The following is an 18,627-nucleotide window of genomic DNA, read 5'->3' on the forward strand; positions in this document are numbered from 1 at the left end:
ACTTGGCAGGTAGGTAGCTCCTGACCTCTGGGAGTTTTCCCATCTGACTGCGCTCCTACTCAACTCAAGGAGAAGGTGGTGTTTGTGTTCCCTGCAAGCCTCTAAGTGCAGCTGGAGAACCTTAGACGTCAACATACTCTATTGATAATTCCTTGTTTTGTGATTTTCTTTGGGGGGATCAAGTCCAGGATTTTGTGCATATGCTAAGGTATTATATCATTGAATTACATCCCCAACTCCAGAGGCCAATTCCTACTTGCTTTTCCCAGGGAATTTAGTATCTTATATATAATCAACAGGGTAAACTCTAATGGGATCTTTCTAAAATTTCTTATATTGCCGGGCCCTGGTGGCTCATACCTATAATCCTAGCTACTCAGGAGGCTGAGATCTGAGGATCTCGGTTCAAAGCCAGCCTGGGCAGGAAAGTCTGTGAAACTCTTATCTCCAATAAACCACCAGAAAACCAGAAGTGGCTCTGTAGCTCAAGTGGTAGAGTGCGAGCCTTGAGCTGAAGAGCTGAGGGACAGCGCTCAGGCACAGAGTTCAAGCCCCACGACTGACAAAAAAAATAAAAATATAAATAAAATAAGATTCAGTTCAAGCCCCACGACTGACAAAAAAAAATAAAAATATAAATAAAATAAGATTCCTTATATTTTTATAATGCTTAAAAAAAATTGTGTCGAGGGGCTGGGAAGGTGGCTCAGTGGTAGAGCGCTTGCCTTGCATGCATGAGGCCCTGGGTTCGATTCCTCAGTACCACATAAGCAAAAAGAAAAAAAGCCGGAAGTGGCTCTGTGGCTCAAGTGGTAGAGTGCTAGCCTTGAGCTGAAGAGCTGAGGAACAGCGCCCAGGCCCAGAGTTCAGGCCCCACGACCGGACCCCCCCCCAAAAAAAAAATTGTGTCTATATTCTTTCTTAAAAACCACAATAAAGGCAGCCAGATGCCAGTAGCTTATGCCTGTCTACAATCCTACTTAAGAGGCTGAAATCTGAGGATCACAATTTGAAACCAATTTGACCAGGGAATTCCATGAGACTCTTAACTCTAATTAACCTCCAAAAAGCTGGAAATAGAGCTGTGGTTCAATTGTAGAACACCAGCCTTGAGTGAAAAATCTAAGGGACAATTCACAGGCCCTGAGTTCAAACCCAGTATACACCCCCCCACCCCCCCCACCCCACACATAATAAAATAAAATAAAATAAAATTTTCAAACTGGGACTTTTTTTCCTAGGGTCTGAACTCAAGACCTGGGCATTGTCCCTACGCTTCTTTTTGCTCAAGGCTGGCACTCTACCACTTGAGCCACAGTGCCACTTCTAGCTTTTTTGAGTAGTTTATTGGAGTCTCACAGCCTTTCCTGGCCCAGCTAGCTTCCAACCCCAGATTTCAGGAGGCTGAGATCTGAGGCTCAAAGCCTGCCTAGGAAAGTCCTTGAGACTCTTTATCTCCAAATAACCACAAGAAAACTGGTGGGCTGGGAATGTGGCTTAGTGGTAGAGTGCTTGTCTAGCATGAATAAAGCCCTGGGTTTGATTCCTCAGTACCACATACAGAGAAAAAGCCGGAAGTGGCCCTGTGGCTCAAGTGGTAGAGTGCTAGCCTTGAGCTGAAGAGCTGAGGGACAGCGCCCAGGCCTAGAGTTCAGGCCCCAAGACCTACCAAAAAAAAAAAAAAGAAAAGAAAAGAAAAAAAGAAAGAAAAGAAAAAGCAGCAGCAGTTCAGGGACAGTGTCCTGGCCCTGAGTTAAAGCTCTAGGACTGGCAGCAGGCGCCAGTGGTTCACACCTGTAATCCTAGCTACTCAGGAGGCTGAGATCTGAGGATCGAGGTTCAAAGCCAGCCTGGGCAGGAAAGTCCGTGAGACTCTTTTTTTTTTTTTTTTTTTATTTGGGTCCGGTCGTGGGGCCTGAACTCTGGGCCTAGGCACTGTCCTTCAGCTCTTCAGCTCAAGGCTAGCACTCCACCACTTGAGTCACAGAGCCACTTCCGGGTTTTTTCTTTTTGCTTATGTGGTGCTGAGGAATCGAACCCAGGGCCTCATGCATGCAAGGCAAGCACTCTACCACTGAGCCAACTTCCCAGCCCTCCGTGAGACTCTTATCTCCAATAAACCACTAGAAAACCGCAAGTGGCGCAAGTGGTGCTGTGGCTCAAGCAGTAGGTAGAGTGCTCACCTTGAGCTGAAGAGCACAGGGACAGCGCCCAGGCCCAGAGTTCAAGCCCCAAAACTGACCAAAAAGAAAAAAAAAGCTCTAGGACTAGCAACCCCCTCCAATGCCCCCTCTCCCCTCCAAAAAAAGTGGTCCTGTGGCTCAAAGTGATAGAGCACTAGCAAAAAAGTTCAGGGACAGCACCCAGGCCCTGATTTCAAGCCCCAGGACTGACAAAAAAAGAAAAAGAAAGAAATTAGAACTCTTTTCAATTACATTAAATATTTGGGTTCAGTGAATAATTTTAGTATGCATGGTCTTTGTTTAAGGCACACCATCAAGCAAACATAGGCTTATATATATAGAATTAGAAGCAATAAGAATTACTAATTGAGTGGCAGATTTTTTTCTTTTTTTTTGTCGGTTGTGGGGCCTGAACTCTGGGCCTGGGTGCTGTCCCTCAGCTCTTCAGCTCAAGGCTAGCGCTCTACCACTGGAGCCACAGCACCACTTCTGCTGTTTTTCTTTTTGTTTATGTGGTGCTGGGGAATCGAACCCAGGGCCTCATGCATGCAAGGCAAGCGCTCTACCACTGAACCACCTTCCCAGCCCTCAGATTCCCCTCCCCGGCCCCCCCTAGGGCAAAGTTGTGTGTTATGATCTGTAAGCCATGTGACTGCATTTTTTCCCTTGAAAACAATCTGTGACTTCTTACCAAATCCTTTTTATTTTGATGGTTCCAGGGCTTGAATTCACTCATGTTCTTGTTGGGCTTGCTTGTTCACAGCTGGTTCTCTACCACTTGTGCAACAACTTCAGGCTGACTTTTTCTGGTTAAGTGGAAAGTCTCTGCAGACTTTTCTGCCCAGGCTGGCTTTGAACCATAACCCTAGGATTACAGGCACGAGTCATCAGCTGTAGGCCCAAATCTATCTTCCATCCAATAACACTGATACATATCCATCATAGCTATATACTCCTTTCAAAGGGAAAAAGAAAACAGAGCCTTTCATCCTGTCTCTGCCCAGATCCCAAGTACCAAAATTTAAACTTGAATGTCAAAGAGGCAGCCAAAGGCTCCTTGGTAGCTGTTGTTCTTTAAAATTGAAAACAAGGCCTTGTCGTATAGCTCAGTGGGAAAACTTATGTTTAGCATGTACCAGACCCTGGGTTTGATCCCTAATACAAAAAAAAAAAAAAAAAAAAAAAAAACCCCAACAGCAACAAAAAAAAAAAAAAACTGAAAATAAAAGCCACGTCATTTCAAAACAGTCTCTTTCCCCCACCCCCACACAACACATACAAAACCTCATTTCAACACAAGGTTGTTTCCCTGCTCATGAGGGATTTCTGAGAAATGAGCCTGTCTACAGTGTCTTGTTTTTTTTTTTAAGATGCAAAGGAGGGGGGAGCCGAAAGAAGCATCTTGCTGAAGCAGACAGTATTACTCTAAAGCTTTGAAAGTTGACAGAATCACGATTTCCATAGCCCTTTACCTAAGGTCTGCACTTTTCCTTAAATTTGGGCTCCCAGGGTCAAAAGGAAATAAAGACATCTTCCCTTCAGGAAATCTTGGTAACAAACAGTAACAGAGCAGGAAATCTAACAGCTGTTTTCTTAGCAGTAGCTATCCCCCATTTATACCAAGGATACAAATGGGTGGAAATTGCTCTTGGCACCCTAAGGAGTGGAGGTGTGATCTGAAGAAGGAATGCATGATAGAGATTCAGGAATAAGATGCATAGGAAGTCAGGATTTTCCAGGGAATGCCCTTTTCTGTCCCTACATCTGAACATTTAAGCTTATTAGTGGAGATTACAAAATTCTTGACAAAATCTTCCTACTAAACAGGAAAAAACTACAGGGCATTTTCCCCCCTGGTACTGGGATTTGAATTTGGGGCCTGGCACCTTACTACTTGAGCAATGTCCCCATCCTGGTTTTTGCTATCTATTTTGGAGACAAATCTTTTTTTTTTTTTTTTTTTGGTTGGTAGTGGGGCTTGAACTCTGGGCCTGAGCCCTGTCCCTCAGCTCTTCAGCTCAAGGCGAGTGCTCTACCACTTGAGCCACAGCACCGCTTCGGGTTTTCTAGTAGTTTATTGGAGATAAGAGTTTCACAGACTTTCCTTTCTTTCTTTTCTTTTTTTCTTTTTGTTGGTCGTGGGGCCTGAACTCTGGGCCTGGGTGCTATCCCTCAGCTCTTCAGCTCAAAATTAGCATTCTACCACTTGAGCCAGACACCACTTCTGGCTTTTTCTGCTTATGTGGTGCTAAGGAATTAAACGCAGGGCATCATGCATGCAAGACAAGCAAGCACTCTATCACTGAGCCACATTCCCAGCCCCTCACGGACTTTCCTGCATGTGCTGGCTTTGTTGAACAGCAATCCTCAGATCTCAGCCTCCTAAGTAGCTAGTGAGCCACTGGCACCTGGTGAGACAAATCTTTGGACTTTTTTTTTTCCTGTCTGGGCTGGCTTTGAACCTTGATCCTCTGGATCTCAACCTCCTGAGTATTAAAAGGCATACACTACAGATGCCTGGCCTTTGATGGTTTTGATAATACTGAACTTTGAACTGAGGATCTGCTTGAACCACATCTTGAATCCCGTGTTTTCTTTCTTTTTTTTTTTTTGAGGGGGGTGGTGGTCAGTTCTGGTGCCTGAACTCTGGGCCTGGGCGCTGTCCCTCAGCTCTTCAGCTCAAGGCTAGTGCTCTACCACTTCAGCCACAGAGCCACTTCTGGCTTTTTCTGCTTATGTGGTGCTGAGGAATCAAACCCAGGGCCTCATGCATACAAGGCAAGCACTCTACCACTGAGCCACATTCCCAGCCCTCCAATCCCTTTTTGGATTGGTTATTTTCAAGACAGGGTCTTACTTTATGCTCAAGCTAGCCTGGAGTGCAGTCCTGTTTGTGCTTCAGTTTTTCACTGGGATGGTATGCATGACACCATACCCTGCCATTGGTTGAGATGGAGTCTCTTGAACTTTTATGCCCAGACTTGCCTCAAACCAGAATCCCCTAATCTTTACCTTCCAATTTGCTAGGATTACAGACTTAAACCGCTACACCCGGCTTTTTAGGGCATTTCTTAATTAAAATAAAGTGGGGCAAAAACCAGGTACAACAGTTGTAAGCCTATAGTCACAGATACTATTTGGAACAACTGAGGTAAGAGGATCACTTGAGCTCAGTTTGAGGCCAGCTTGGGCAACAGTGACACCCAGTTACCAAACTAACTAAACGTCGGTATATAAATGGGGAAGTTAAGATTAATCTCTTCCAAACTGCAAGACTCCACTGCAGTGGTGTGCATTGCTGTGATCACCTGCCCCCAGAATGTATAAAGTTCAACCTAACAAATATTTTTTTTCCTTGCCAGCTTCAGTGGTTCTTTCCCAGCTCACCTTGTCCCAGACTCACTAGAATAAACACACACACACACATGTGACCACAGGAGGGCGGGAAGAACACCAAGTGGGGGTGGTGAAATTCTGAATGGAATGCAGTCCCAGCCAGTTAGGGGGCTGAGCTGAGACCTCTGGCACAGGCTTTGGATTTATACCAGCAAACAAGCCAAAACAATGAGCTCATGGGTAAGAATGCAGCCTGTGGGGAAGTCTGGCCAGCCAGAGCAAACTGGTTTGTTTTTTTTTTTTTTTGAATCAGGATGTGAATAGCAGTAATTGAGACTCCCACGGGAATAAGATTAGGGACAGCGGGAGACACCATTCAGCATTTTGGGGTCCAGCTAAGTAACTCTCAGGCTATAAATAAATGAAATTCTGTTCTGCAGAAAACACACTGTTCTCGGCCCTATACCTAAAATTTATTTCCTTTGCTTGGTTCTATGATCAGAAGGTAAAGAATCAGAAAATTAGTGAGGCATAAGTGAGCTAGCCTAACAGGTGCTGCTCTAACACCAACAAGGGCAACTTCAAGCTGGGCGCTGTGGCTCACGCCTGTAATCCTAGCTACTCAGGAGACTGAGATCTGAGAATCATGATTCAAAGCCAGCCAGGGCAGGAAAGTGCATGAGACTCTTATTTCCAATTAACCACCAAAAAGCCAGAAGTGGAGCTACAGCTCAAAGTTGTATAGTGCTAGCCTTGAGCACAAAAGCTCAGGGACAGGCCTTAAGTTCAAACCTCAAGGCTGGCACAAATAAAAAGCAAGGGCTTGGGCTGGGAAGGTGGCTCAGTGGTAGAGCGCTTGCCTTGCATGCCTGAGGCCCTTGGGTTCTATTCCTCAGCACCACATAAGAAAAAAGAAAAAAGCCGGAAGTGGCACTGTGGCTCTAGTGGTAGAGCGCTAGCCTTGAGCTGAAGAGCTGAGGGACAGCGCCCAGGCCCAGAGTTCAGGCCCCACAACTGGACCCTCCCCCCCCCCAAAAAAAGCAAGGGTAACCTCAAATCAGTTTGCAGCACCAACTCCTCCAGCCTAGCTGCGAAGATGGTTATGGTGCTGATTGTGTTTAGGCTCACCACTTTACACAGTAGAAGAAACCATATTTTACTTACTAAATGTAGTCTATTCAATCCTATGTCATTTATACCCTATTTAAAGTTCTATTTAGACCAGAGATACTTTTCCCTACCAGTGTTTCCTTTATCATATATAATGCCCCCAAATGAGAGTTTGAAGATACACCACAATCACCAAGTATAGCCAGGAGAAATGCAGGGATGACATTAAACTACCAACACCCTCCCCCCACCCCAACCCCCACCAAAATACTCCAAGGTTCTTTCACTAACTATGCCTCATTGCATGCCATTTCCTCTAGGGTCCAGACTCCAAATGTGTGTGTGTGTGCGTGTGTGTGTGTGTGTGTGTATGTGTGTGTGTGTGTGCACTATAACTTAGATTTTTTTCTCTAACCATTTGAGCCACAGGTCTACTCCCAGCTTTTTTTGTAATTTATTGGAGAAAAGTGTCTCACAAACTTCTGCCCAGGGTAGCTTTGAACTAGGATTCTCAGCCTCCTGAATAGCTAGGATTCTAGGTGTGACAGACTGGAGCACAGTTTTGGTTGTTTTTTTTTTGGGTCGGTCATGGGGCTTTAACTCTGGGCCTGGGCACTGTCCCTCAGCTCTTCAGCTCAAGACTAGCGCTTTACCACTTGAGCTACAGCGCCACTTCCGGTTTTCTGGTGGTTTCTACTGGAGGCAAGAGTTTCACAGACTTTCCTGCTCAAGCTGGCTTTGAACCGTGATCCTCAGATCTCAGCCTCCTGAGTAGCTAGGATTACAGGCGTGAGCCACCAGCACCCAGCTTTTTTTTTTTTTTTTTGAGACAAGGTCTCTGTCATGTATCCCAACTGACTTCAATCTCACAATGCTTCCTTAGCTTCCTGAGTAGCTGTGTTTATAAGGAGTGTACTATTATACCTGTCAGTTCTCTACTTTGGAAGTTCATGCCTTGATTTGTTCTATTCCTTTTTTTTTTTTTTTTGGTCAGTCATGGGGCTTGAACTCTGGACTTGGGCACTGTCCTTCAGCTCTTCAGCTCAAGGCAAGTGCTCTACCACTTGAGCTACAGCTCCACTTCCGGTTTTCTGAGTGGTTTATTGGAGATAAGTGTGTCATGGACTTCCCTGCCGGGGCTGGCTTTGAACCATGATCCTCTGATCTTAGCCTCCTGAGTAGCTAGGATTACAGGCGTGAGCCACCAGCACCCAGCTTATTCCTTCTTTTTTTCTTGAGGTTTCTTCGGTGGGGTTGGGGAAAGAGAGGCTATTCTAAGAAAAACACAACATATGTGTATCTAAAATATGGTAAAACTTGATGCAATTTTTCTTTGCGCCAGAACTGGAGCTAGAAATCAGGGCTTCTAGCTCTTCTTCAGCCTTTTCCTCTCCCAGCTGGTTCTCTACCACTTGAGCTTCCCATTGTTTGAATAGTTAAATTGGAGATAAAGAACCTCTCAGATTTGTCTATATGACAAAGGCTGGATCTCAGCCTCTACAGAGTAGCTAGGATTGTATGACGGAGGCCATGGGTGCCCATATTCCTTTTTATAAACAGCATAAAAATTACCAGTAAGTAATTCTCTGGGCTGGAGGTGAGAGTCAAGTGATAAGACTATCTACCTAGTATGTGCAACACCCTGAATACTACCCTGGTACTTCTCTTCCAAATAAAAAAAGAATTCTAGACTAGCACTGTAAGACATGCCTGCAGTCTCAGCTAGAGTACAGGAATTGGAATCTGGGCAACACAATGAAACAAAATGGAGAAGGTGTGGGGGGTGGAATGCTGGGTACAGTGGCTCACAGTGGTATTCAGGAAGACACATGGCTGAGGACAGACCAAGCAAAAAGGTCTTTAGACCCAATCTCAACCAATAGGCTGAGTGTGACGGCACATCTGCCATCCCAGTTGTGAAGAAGGCAGGAAGGTTAACTAGGATCTCTGTCCAAGGCCAGCGCAAAACATGAGGCTCTACCTGAGAAGTAACTAAAGCAAAAAGGAATGTGGTCTTAGCTCAAAGGGTAGAGCACCTATCTGGCAAACTCCAGTAGTAGCCATCATCTTGCCAAGAAAAATATCCTGAATTCTAAGGTGTTCGCTAAATCTGCCAGGAGACAAATTCCTAGCCCTCAGCTTTTAAAAGTCATGCTTCCGGGGCTGGGAAGGTGACTCAGTGGTAGAGTGCTTGCTTTGCATGCCACAGGTCCTGGGTTCGATTCCTCAGTACCACATAAGGAAAAAAGAAAAAAGCTGGAAGTGGCGCTGTGGCTCAAGCGGTAGAGCGCTAGCCTTGAGCTGAAGAGCTGAGGGACAGCGCCCAGGCCCAGAGTTCAGGCCCCACGACCAGACACCCTCCCCCCCAAAAAAAGTCATGCTTCCCTTAACCAAGATAACACAGTAACGACTTTGAAACTAAGGAAGAGGAACAGAATTAAGTTCTTAAATCTGGATACTAAGAAGCCTTTCTTTGAAGTATGCTTGGAAGGTTGGTGAAGACAAAAGTTCTGATATGTTTGAACAAGTAAAGATGATCACTAGATTAGTAGGTAATGACCTTGAGCTACAGGAATTAAAGGCCTGTGCTATGGACATCTGGCTGTAGCCATGATATGCACCAGTTGTAGTTACTTCACGTTATTTTATAGAAAAAAAATTGGGAAGGTGCTAGGATCTTGACATTGAGTCTTGAAAATACTAAACACTACCTACAACTAACACCTTCCCTCCTGATATATTTTTTTTTCCCCAAACAGTATGAAGAGCTGGCTCTAAAATCACAAACAGGTAGGTCTGGAGTACACAGGTAGGTAAGTATAGAGCTTGCACTTGGTAGGTGTAAGGCCCTGAGTTTAAACCCAGCATCCCCCACCCCTGAAAAATATAGTCACTTTTAAGAAAATAAAAAGTGGTTTTAGAATGCAGCTCAGTAGAAGTGTTTGCCTAGCACCCACAGGCCCTGGGCTCCATCCCTAGCAGTCAGCTTGGAAGTGGGAGGTTTGTGTGTTGGGGGTGGTGAGGATGTTGAGACAGTCTCAAAGAAAAAAAAAAAGAACTGAAAGTCTGGTGTCCAGTTAAGGGAAGTGTTGATCATCAGGTGATTCACGTTACCTAGTTACTATTTGACCCTTCTATTTTGTTTTGTTTTTTGCCAGTCCTGGGACCTGAACTCGGGGGGTCTTTTCCTCAAGGCTAGCACTCTATCACTTGAGCCACAGCACCACTTCCACCTTTTTCTGTTTTTGTTTTTTTTTTTTTAATTTCATTTTTATTTTATTTTTTGGGTCCGGTCGTGGGGCCTGAACTCTGGGCCTGGGCGCTGTCCCTCAGCTCTTCAGCTCAAGGCTAGAGCTCTACCACTTGAGCCACAGTGCCACTTCCGGCTTTTTTCTTTTTGCTTATGTAGTGCTGAGGAATCAAACTCAGGGCCTCAGGCATGCAAGGCAAGCGCTCTACCACTGAGCCACCTTCCCAGCACCCCAGCCTTTTCTGTTTATATGGTATTGAGGAATCCAACCAAGGTCTTCTCGCATGCTAGGTGAGCACTCTACTCTACTACTAAGCCACATCCCCTGGGTTTTTTTTTGCCAGTCCTGCAACTTGAACTCTGGGCTTAGGTGCAATCCCTGAGGTTTTGTGCTCAATGCTGGAGCTCTACCAGTTGAGCCACAGTTCCACTTTCAACTTTTTGTAGTTAACCAGCCTTGGCTTTGAACTGTGATCCTCAAAGTTGAGTTACCTCCATTTTCAGCTTTTTGCTGGCTAACTGGGAGATAGAGGGTTTCACAAACCTGCTCAGATCTGAGCTTGGGTAGCTAGGATTTCAGAACAGCTTTTTTTTAGGGGGAGGACGGGGGAGGGGGGGGGTCAGTTATGGGGCTTGAACTTCTTCTGTCCCTCAGCTCTTCAGCTCAAGGCTAGTGCTCTACCACTTGAGCCACAATGTCATTGCTGGCTTTTTGTGTTTATGTGGTGCTGAGAAATCAAACCCAGGGCCTTATGCATGCAAGGCAAGCGCTCTACCACTGAGCCACCTTCCCAGCACCTCAGAACAGCTTTTTAATCTTTTTCTTTCTTTCTTTTGGTACTAGGGCTTCATAAGCCATACTCCCAGTCTTTGCTTTAGTTTTTTGGGGTGGGGGGTCCATCACTACAATCCTATGCCTCGCACTTAATATATTACAGGAACAGGTCACCATGCCTTTTTTTTGGGGGGTGGGGGGTCCGGTCGTGGGGCCCGAACTCTGGACCTGGGTGCTGTCCCTCAGCTCTTCAGCTCAAGGCTAGCACTCTACCACTTGAGCCATAGCACCACTTCCAGCTTTTTTCTTATGTGGTGCTAAGGAATCGAACCCAGAGCCTCAGGCATGCAAGGCAAGCGCTCTACCACTGAGCCACCTTCCTAGCCTTTTTTTTTTTTTTTTTTTAATATTGTGGGTCTTGGGCACTGTCCCTGAGTTGTTTTGCTCAAGGCTAGTGCTCTACCACTTGAGCCACAGCTCCACTTTCCAAAAAAGCTCCACTTTTTAAGTTGGAAATGAATGTCCTGGACTTTCCTTCCCTGGCTGACTTGAACAATCCACCTGTGCCTGGTTCATGCCTATGTTGAGATAAGAGCTGGGGCTGTTTTTGACTGGTGCTTATTTTTCCTTTTTTTGGGGGGGTCCAGTCATGGGGCCTAAGTCTGGGCCTGGGCACTGTCCCTCAGCTCTTCAGCTCAAGGCTAGAACTCTACCACTTGAGCCACAGTGTCACTTCCAGCTTTTTGTTTATGTGGTGCTGAGGAATGGAACCCAGTACCTGTGACATTCAAGGCAAGCGCTCTACCACTGAGCCACCTTCCCAGCCCCTCCTTTGTATGTAGAACCCAGGACATCACACACACTGGGCAAACACCAAGCCACATTCCCTGTCCCCCGGTGCTGTTTTAGATCTATACAGGAACCTGTTTTCAAGCTGTTGATGGAATGTTTAAAAAGAGGCTTCATATCACAGCCCAATTTTGTATGCTGGTAATGGGGCTTAAGGGATAGGCCAGGTTCTATCCCTTAGCTCTTTTTTGTTATTTTTTCTTGTGGGTTGCAGGGCTTGAATTCTGGGCCTAGCCACTGTCCTTGAGCAGTTCAGCTCAAGGGGAGCGCTCTACCACTTGAGCCACAGTGCCATTTCTGGTCTTCTAGTGGTTAATTGGAGTTAAGTCTCACAGACTTTCCTTGCCCAGGCTGACTTTGAACCATAATCCTCAGATCTCAGCTTCTTGTGTAGGTTAAGATTAAAGGCATGAGACACTGGCTAGATTTGGGGCCTTCTGTCTTCCATCGATGTTATTCTCCACCACCATCACCACACTTGCACTTACTTGGTAATGATAAAAGCTGCTGCCTTCTGGTGGTGAGGATCTAGAAAGGGGGATATGTTTACAGGCAAAATTGAGTGGGAAAGGTAGAAACTTGTTTGCAAGCTGTTTGGAGCTCAAGGCTAAACATCAATATGCAAACTGCATTATTTGCACATTTCCATGGTGATTCAGCTCCTTTCAAGATAACAGGGTAAGATTTTTGAAATTAGCCTGCTCATTCTTACTTCCTTTTTGGTAGTGGAAAGGGGGGGGGAGTGAGTGTAAAGACAAACAGTATCAAAAGCTTCATCAAAACTCTTGTAAGGTTATCAAAACTCTTGTAAGGTTATTTTCACCTCAAAAGATATAGGATGAGAGATGGAGAAAGTGGTAAAGTCTTTACCTTAAAGAAAAATTAGGACAAGGATTGCATGCCTGTAACATTATGTAAGCACTAAGAAAGATGAGGTAGATCATGAGACCAAACAGTCTAGTCTACAGAGCAATATCTGCCTTGAAATAAATAAAAGCACAGGAAAAAAAAATCAGGAATTACTCCAAAGTGAATCAGTATTTAATCACAAACTTTTAAACAAAAGGTCCTTTGTTCTAAGGTAAAGCAGCTTTGTTTGACTTTGTTTTTAATTCACCTACCCATATTTGCTCAACTAAATTCCTAAAAGGCTATTAAAAGAGGGAAGGATGAAGGGTAATTAGAAAAGACCCATACCACACCTCACATTTGAAAAAAAAACAGATTTATTTGTTTTTTAGGAAGAACAGGAAGTTAGGGAAACATACTAGTTTACAACCCACATTAATTTGCAGTTGGTCCTAACCCTTCCTGGAACAGCTGTCAAAAACACTAGCTGTTTAACCAGAACCAAGGTGTTTACCCCCCAAATAGAACGTACACAAACAATACTAGAAGACTGCATGTTTTTCCCTGAGAGAAGTATAAGACAAGTTGCTGAGAGAGCCATTTTTCCAAGCAGCCCCTCCCTTTCCATTCTGGAGGATGTGCCTGAACTATGCACCTAGTCAGCACTTAGACCACATTCCTCTTCTCCCTAACAATCTGCTCCTTCCTTCCCAAACCACCTGGGCTCTCCTAAAAAGAGCTCTCACTGCTCTGGACCTAAAACATCAACTAAGATCCTGTCTATATTTCAGCAGTCATACCTAGTGAGTTGGGGAAGTAGGGCTCCTAAACACCAATTTGCATTTCTGTACAATTTGCATTTCCACAACTGGATATGGGGGAGGGGGGCATAGGCCTTCTAGTCACCTTAACAAGATCTTCTGTCCATTTAAAAACTAAATAAAGTGCTTTAGGTCCTTAGAGATAGACATGATATAAATAAATGGTTATGATCAAGAATGATAAATACATGGGTAAAAAGAGCTCTAACAAGATGACCTTAATAGCTCCAAGACAGACAGGCAGGCAGGGCAATTCTTACCAATTACATTCTTAGTCATTTTATTCATGCCTATTTTTATCTGGAGTCCACAGACTAAAGGTCATATTCTGAAGCTTTCAAATGTCCCTAGTTGCAACATAGAGCTTTCTTCAGTTTTAAAAGTAGCTTTTATATATTACTCTTTGAGGTTTAACTGAGCCCATCTTTATATAAAATTTAAGTGAGCACATTCAAGCAAAGGAAACTTTAGAGAAAGCATACAAAATGATGTTCTCCCTTCTGAAAATTCCTAAGAGGACTTTTGAAACTTCTTACTCAAAGATGGGATAAATCAACTAAAAGACACCAAGGAAAACAGACTCCCTTTCACCCCCAAGCTTGTCAAAGCACTCATGAAGGAGGGAAGTATTATCACCTCCCAAGATTATCAATTCATGAGAGATGGTCTGTCCGCTCCTGAGAGGTGTATGTACGTTTATGTTGCGTATGTTTCCAGAGGGGGGTTCATAATGTAGAAAACTACAAGGGCTACAGAGGTTCAGGGATGGCAGAGTAAAGATGTAAAAACAATATAAATATCTGTAACAAGCAGCAAATATCTCAAGGAAGGCCAAGAAGTTAAAGATTAAGTTCAATAGTACATCAGGTCTGAAATCCAAACAGATACCAATGACAAATTCAAGACAAAGCTTGGGAATCATTAATAGAAAGAAACAGTAAGTACGTTTTATTGATAATACCAGGCTTAAACCTGTATTTAACAAGCAAGCCACATAATAGCACCATGGTTAAGACTCTAGCCTGCTTTTTCCAAGCCGTCATTTTACAATTTATTAAGTAAACAGGGATCAAATGTCTCTTATCCACCTGATGTGATCTTTTTATATACACACTGCTAGTTAAGTCCCACTTGGAACAGCTGAAAATCTTTCAGTAAAAGCTTTAAAGATGAGCTCATAAATTCAGTTTAGGTTTTCCTAGTTAAATTAGGTCAAATGGAAGGAACTCCAGTTGAGTGGTTGCCTAATCAGAGCCCATTATTTTAAAGTCATTTGCCCATTCCAATCCTCCCCCAACCATAAAACTCCACTTTCACTCAATTATTGAAAACCTACATTTAACAAAACAAAAGGGCTAATTTTAACTCCTCAATCTCTCAATCATGTTCTCAAAGAAAAATCTATGCAAAGAATACTTACCAAACCAGATTGGAAAATTAAGCCCACACAGTTATCAACCAGGTTGCACACACTTACATCAATTGGTTTTGTATACATTCTAGAACAGACCAGGACAAAGTTTAGAAAAGATTTAAGAAATAGATTCCTAACTACAGAAGTTGAAAATTTCAAAAGGGTATGAAAAAAACTAAATTCAAGACTTCAGTTCCTTTTATGTTGTTCAAAGAAATAAACTCTGTAAAAATATATACAATTTTTACAGACAAATAGATTTACAAGTTGTTCTGTCTTAAAAATTGAGGATATTCTGCATTGGTAACTAATTAGTGAACTTCAAGTCAAGTATTCTTGGCCATCACTAGGTTAATAAACTAAGAATCATTCAAACCAAGTCAAAGTAGAACAGGTATGAAAGTCCTGAACACTCGGACTTTGTCTTCAAGACATATACCTGGGAAAGCAAAAAGCTTCCCTTCACACACTGTTGTACAGTACTGAGGCTTCTAGTCAGAGTTTGATTACTTCTAGCTTAAATCCATTTTACAAAGGTCACTGGCATTGTTAGTGCTTTGCTTTTAACACTATAAGAGAAAGTAATGAATTTGGCCAGCCTATTTAATGAATTCTGGCAAGCCTAGTTATTGGCCACTTTTCTGGTTTTAAACAAGATGTTAAGTCCTTCCACCCTACCATCTTCACTAAATCCAAGTCTTTCTCCATGGCCTCCCAATCAAAGTTTGCTTGTTGCTCAAAGTGAACTTTGCTTCTTTCAGACAGTGACTCTTCAAGGGGGACTAGTTTTCCCACGTATTTATTCTTGTTAGCCATAATCCTCTTGCCACTTTCTTTCTGGCTACATTGTTAGGATGGAACTCTTGGAGGTTACAGCCTGGGCAGCTTGAAGTCCAAGTTCATAAATACATTTGATTTCACAGATGTATGTAGTTTTGGTGGCTGGAGTTGGTTAAAAGTCTACTATTGCACTTATATGGCTATCTTATGAGATATGCCAAACCAGCTCCTACTCCAGCAACACCTGCAAAAGCCAGCAGCACATTTCTGATGCTGCCTTCTAGGTCCTCTACATGGAAGAACTCCACAAACCCATCCTAGAAAACAAAACAAAACAAAACAAAAAAGCACATTTTCAAGCATGGGTTTCTGCTATCTTAACAGTAGAAAAAAAGATTAGAATATCTAGAGTACTTCCCCCACATTACCCACACAAACCACCATATAACAATTGTTTACTCCAGGGCTTGGAGAAAGCAAAATTTCCAGAGTCCTTCAGTAAGTGGGCACCTACAGCAGTTAAAACTTAATTTTACTGTGCTACCTTGGGTCATATGAGCATAATCTAGACAAAAGGACTATGACAGTTCCCAATGTTTAGATAAAAGACAAAAACTCGCAACTTTGCTCACATTCCCAACACACAACACCTCACCCAATAGGGTTACAGTTTCTCACTGTGGTTGAGTACACCCTTCACCAGAACCACCTAGCTAGTATGTTCAAGCCGCAGGCCCCAACCCGTTTTCAATCAAAATGAAGAAGCTCTTAGAAAGGTATTTGGTTTGAATGCAATGATCTGAAGATTATTCAACTGAATTACAACATGAATAATCTGCAGAAAACCAAGGCTTTTGATACAGTTCAAGACCAACATACCACTCCCCCCACCCCCTAACTCCCACACCACAAGCCCATTAGTTAACCAGCCCATTAGTTAACCAGCAACAAGAGATCTCTAAGTTTAAAAAAGTTTGCAAACTGGGTGGAGCATCATAAAACCTCCAGCCATCCCACCCTTCTCCTTCAAAACTCTTCCACTCCAAGGCCCACTTCAACCTTAAGGCAAACTTACCCAGCCTCTTTGTTTGACTAGCCAGTCCCGTTTTGTCCTTACGAGTACATCTGTGATACTTTCTGCTAACGGTTCGATGCAGCTTTCTTGGTTTATACTCTTCAAGTGTTTGGCCACAAAGGCACCGAAAGAAATTAGAGTCACAATCCTACCCCAGTTTGTTACGCCGTCACTGAAAACATGGATCATCACTCGAGATAAAGATTTGACATCGTCTTCGTTTTTGATGTCCAGTTTCCGAAGCATGCCTGAGAGGAAGAGAAAGCATGCAAGGTCCTCAATGGCCTCCTTTGTCTGAACCAGGGCACCGCTCCCCTGCCCACCGGCGGCGGGGGGAAAATCAACTCTCTGGGCTCTTCACACAACTCAGGCCGACCCCGCTGGAACACTGACATCCCACCCTTTCCGGTCTGTGAACGCCAACTGCTGTTTCCAAAAGAATTGCGATGGGCGGAAACAATGACTCACGACCAGAATGTTCTGGTTTTAGAAACAGGATCGACCTCCTCACACCCCGGGACTGGTTTGGGGCGCGGGAGAGACTGGAGGGAAGAGGGGGGCGCGCGGCCGCGGTGTCTGAGGACGCCTTACCTTGGAAGGCCGTCTCGTGGTTGCGCTGCACCCCGTCCCCGACCCGCCGCAGGGTCTCCAGCGCCTTCCTGCTGGCCGCGCCGGCCCCACCCAGCGGCTTGGCGTCCTTGGCGCCCGTGGCTTGCTCCCTAAGGTAGCGACAGATAATCTCCAGCGACTGCCGGTACAACTCGTCGTCCTCCTCCTCCGCTGGAGGCGGCGTGGAAGGGAGCGAGCCGTCCGTGCGCGAGCTCTTACTGGCCTCCCCGACCAGCTCCAGCAGGGGCAGGACGGCCGGCCTCTTCCCCAGGGGCTCGGGCTCATAGCCGTCCAGCTCCTCTTCGGGCGACATGATGGCGCCGGCGGCCGCGGCTTCCATCTCGTCCGGCGTCGGCGCACGGTGGGTGGGCGCGAAGAACACCCGCTTAGTTGGGGTCCCGGTGACGTCGGGGGCCTCGGCGCCAATGGGCGCGGGACGCGCGACCCTCCGGGCGTCCGGCGCCAGGGTGGTCGAGGGGCTCGCGCCGGCGCTTCCGCCAATCCCCGCGCCGGCTTCCCCTCCCCCCGCCTCCCGCCGGGCAGTGGCCTCCTCCGCGGTCAAGAGCCGCCCACCCGGAGCGGCGGCGGCCCCGCTGCCGGCGCCCAGCCCGGCGCCCCCACAGTAGAAGTTGAGTCCGATTACCGCGTTTCTTCTGAGGCCAAACATTGCCTGCCGCTCCAGCTGCCGCCGCCCTGACCAGAACGGGGAAGGCCGCGACTCCTTACTTTGAGGAAGCGGAAGTAAGGAGTGAGGGAGCTGCTCCTAGATCGCGGTTTTAGGGCCAGCGCGACGCCGTGGCGTCAGAGAAACGAAGCTGTTTGCTCCCATAAAAGGGGAAAGGGGCGGGAGCTTCCGGAGAGCTGCGCACGGCACCGAGCAGCAGGGGCGGGGCCGGCCCGGCCGGGCTGGGGCCTTCCGGTCCGGCAGCTGGCGGCCGGTTACATAACGACGGCTTGGAGGGCTGGACCTCGAGCCCTCGGGGCTCTGCCCGCCTGGACCTGCGGGGCGTCCTCGTGGCTGGGTCGTTGACTAACTGGACTCTGACACACCGGCTGTTTTGTGCCAGGGGGCTTTTATTTTGTTGTGGTGGTGGTTTTTGACCTAGCCTGGCTTAACCATTTCGTCGCTCGGAGGGTTAAGGAAAGGGGATGGGGAAGTTCTGTAGTGCATGGGGAGTAAGTCAGGTGACAGGACTAAGTCACGGGCACCGTGGGGACTTGGAATTATTATTATTATTATTGGAGATTTTATTTGTTTTTGTTTTTTTTTGTCGGTTCTTCAGCTCAAGGCTAGCGCTCTACCACTTGAGCCACAGCGCCACTTCTGACTTTTTCTGCTTATGTGGTGCTGAGGAATCGAACCCAGGGCCTCATGCATGCAAGGCAAGCGCTCTACCACTGAGCCACCTTCCCAGCCCTTGGAATTAATATTATTATTATTATTTTGCCGGTCCTGGGGACTGAACTCAAGGCCTGGGCACTGTCCCTGAGCTGCTTTTGCCCAGGGCTAGCACACTACCATTTGAGCCACAGCACCACTTACGACTTTTTCTGTGTATGTGGTACTGAGGAATCG

General features: G+C 45.6%; 1 protein-coding gene across 2 annotated transcripts; it reads right to left on the bottom strand.

Moving 5' to 3' along the window:
- Positions 1 to 1,180: 1,180 nt before the first annotated feature.
- LOC138827480 (induced myeloid leukemia cell differentiation protein Mcl-1 homolog) lies at positions 1,181 to 18,308 on the bottom strand. Of its 2 annotated transcripts, none has more exons than XM_070023016.1 (3): positions 17,034 to 18,308; positions 16,443 to 16,690; positions 1,181 to 3,048 (listed from the first exon to the last, which is right to left on the bottom strand). In XM_070023016.1, the coding sequence occupies exons 1-3, from the start codon at positions 17,716 to 17,718 to the stop codon at positions 2,941 to 2,943; spliced, it is 1,041 nt and encodes a 346-aa protein (XP_069879117.1). In that variant the 5' UTR covers positions 17,719 to 18,308; the 3' UTR covers positions 1,181 to 2,940. The 2 variants fall into 2 exon arrangements, with proteins under 2 accessions (XP_069879117.1, XP_069879116.1); XM_070023015.1 differs by lacking the exon at positions 1,181 to 3,048 and adding an exon at positions 12,707 to 15,684 and having other exon boundaries at positions 17,034 to 18,000.
- Between the last annotated feature and the right edge of the window lie 319 nt (positions 18,309 to 18,627).

Source organism: Dipodomys merriami, unplaced genomic scaffold (genome assembly GCF_024711535.1).
Source record: "Dipodomys merriami isolate MVZ:Mamm:240054 unplaced genomic scaffold, mDipMer1.0.p SCAF_156, whole genome shotgun sequence".
Classification (NCBI taxonomy): Eukaryota; Metazoa; Chordata; class Mammalia; order Rodentia; family Heteromyidae; genus Dipodomys; species Dipodomys merriami.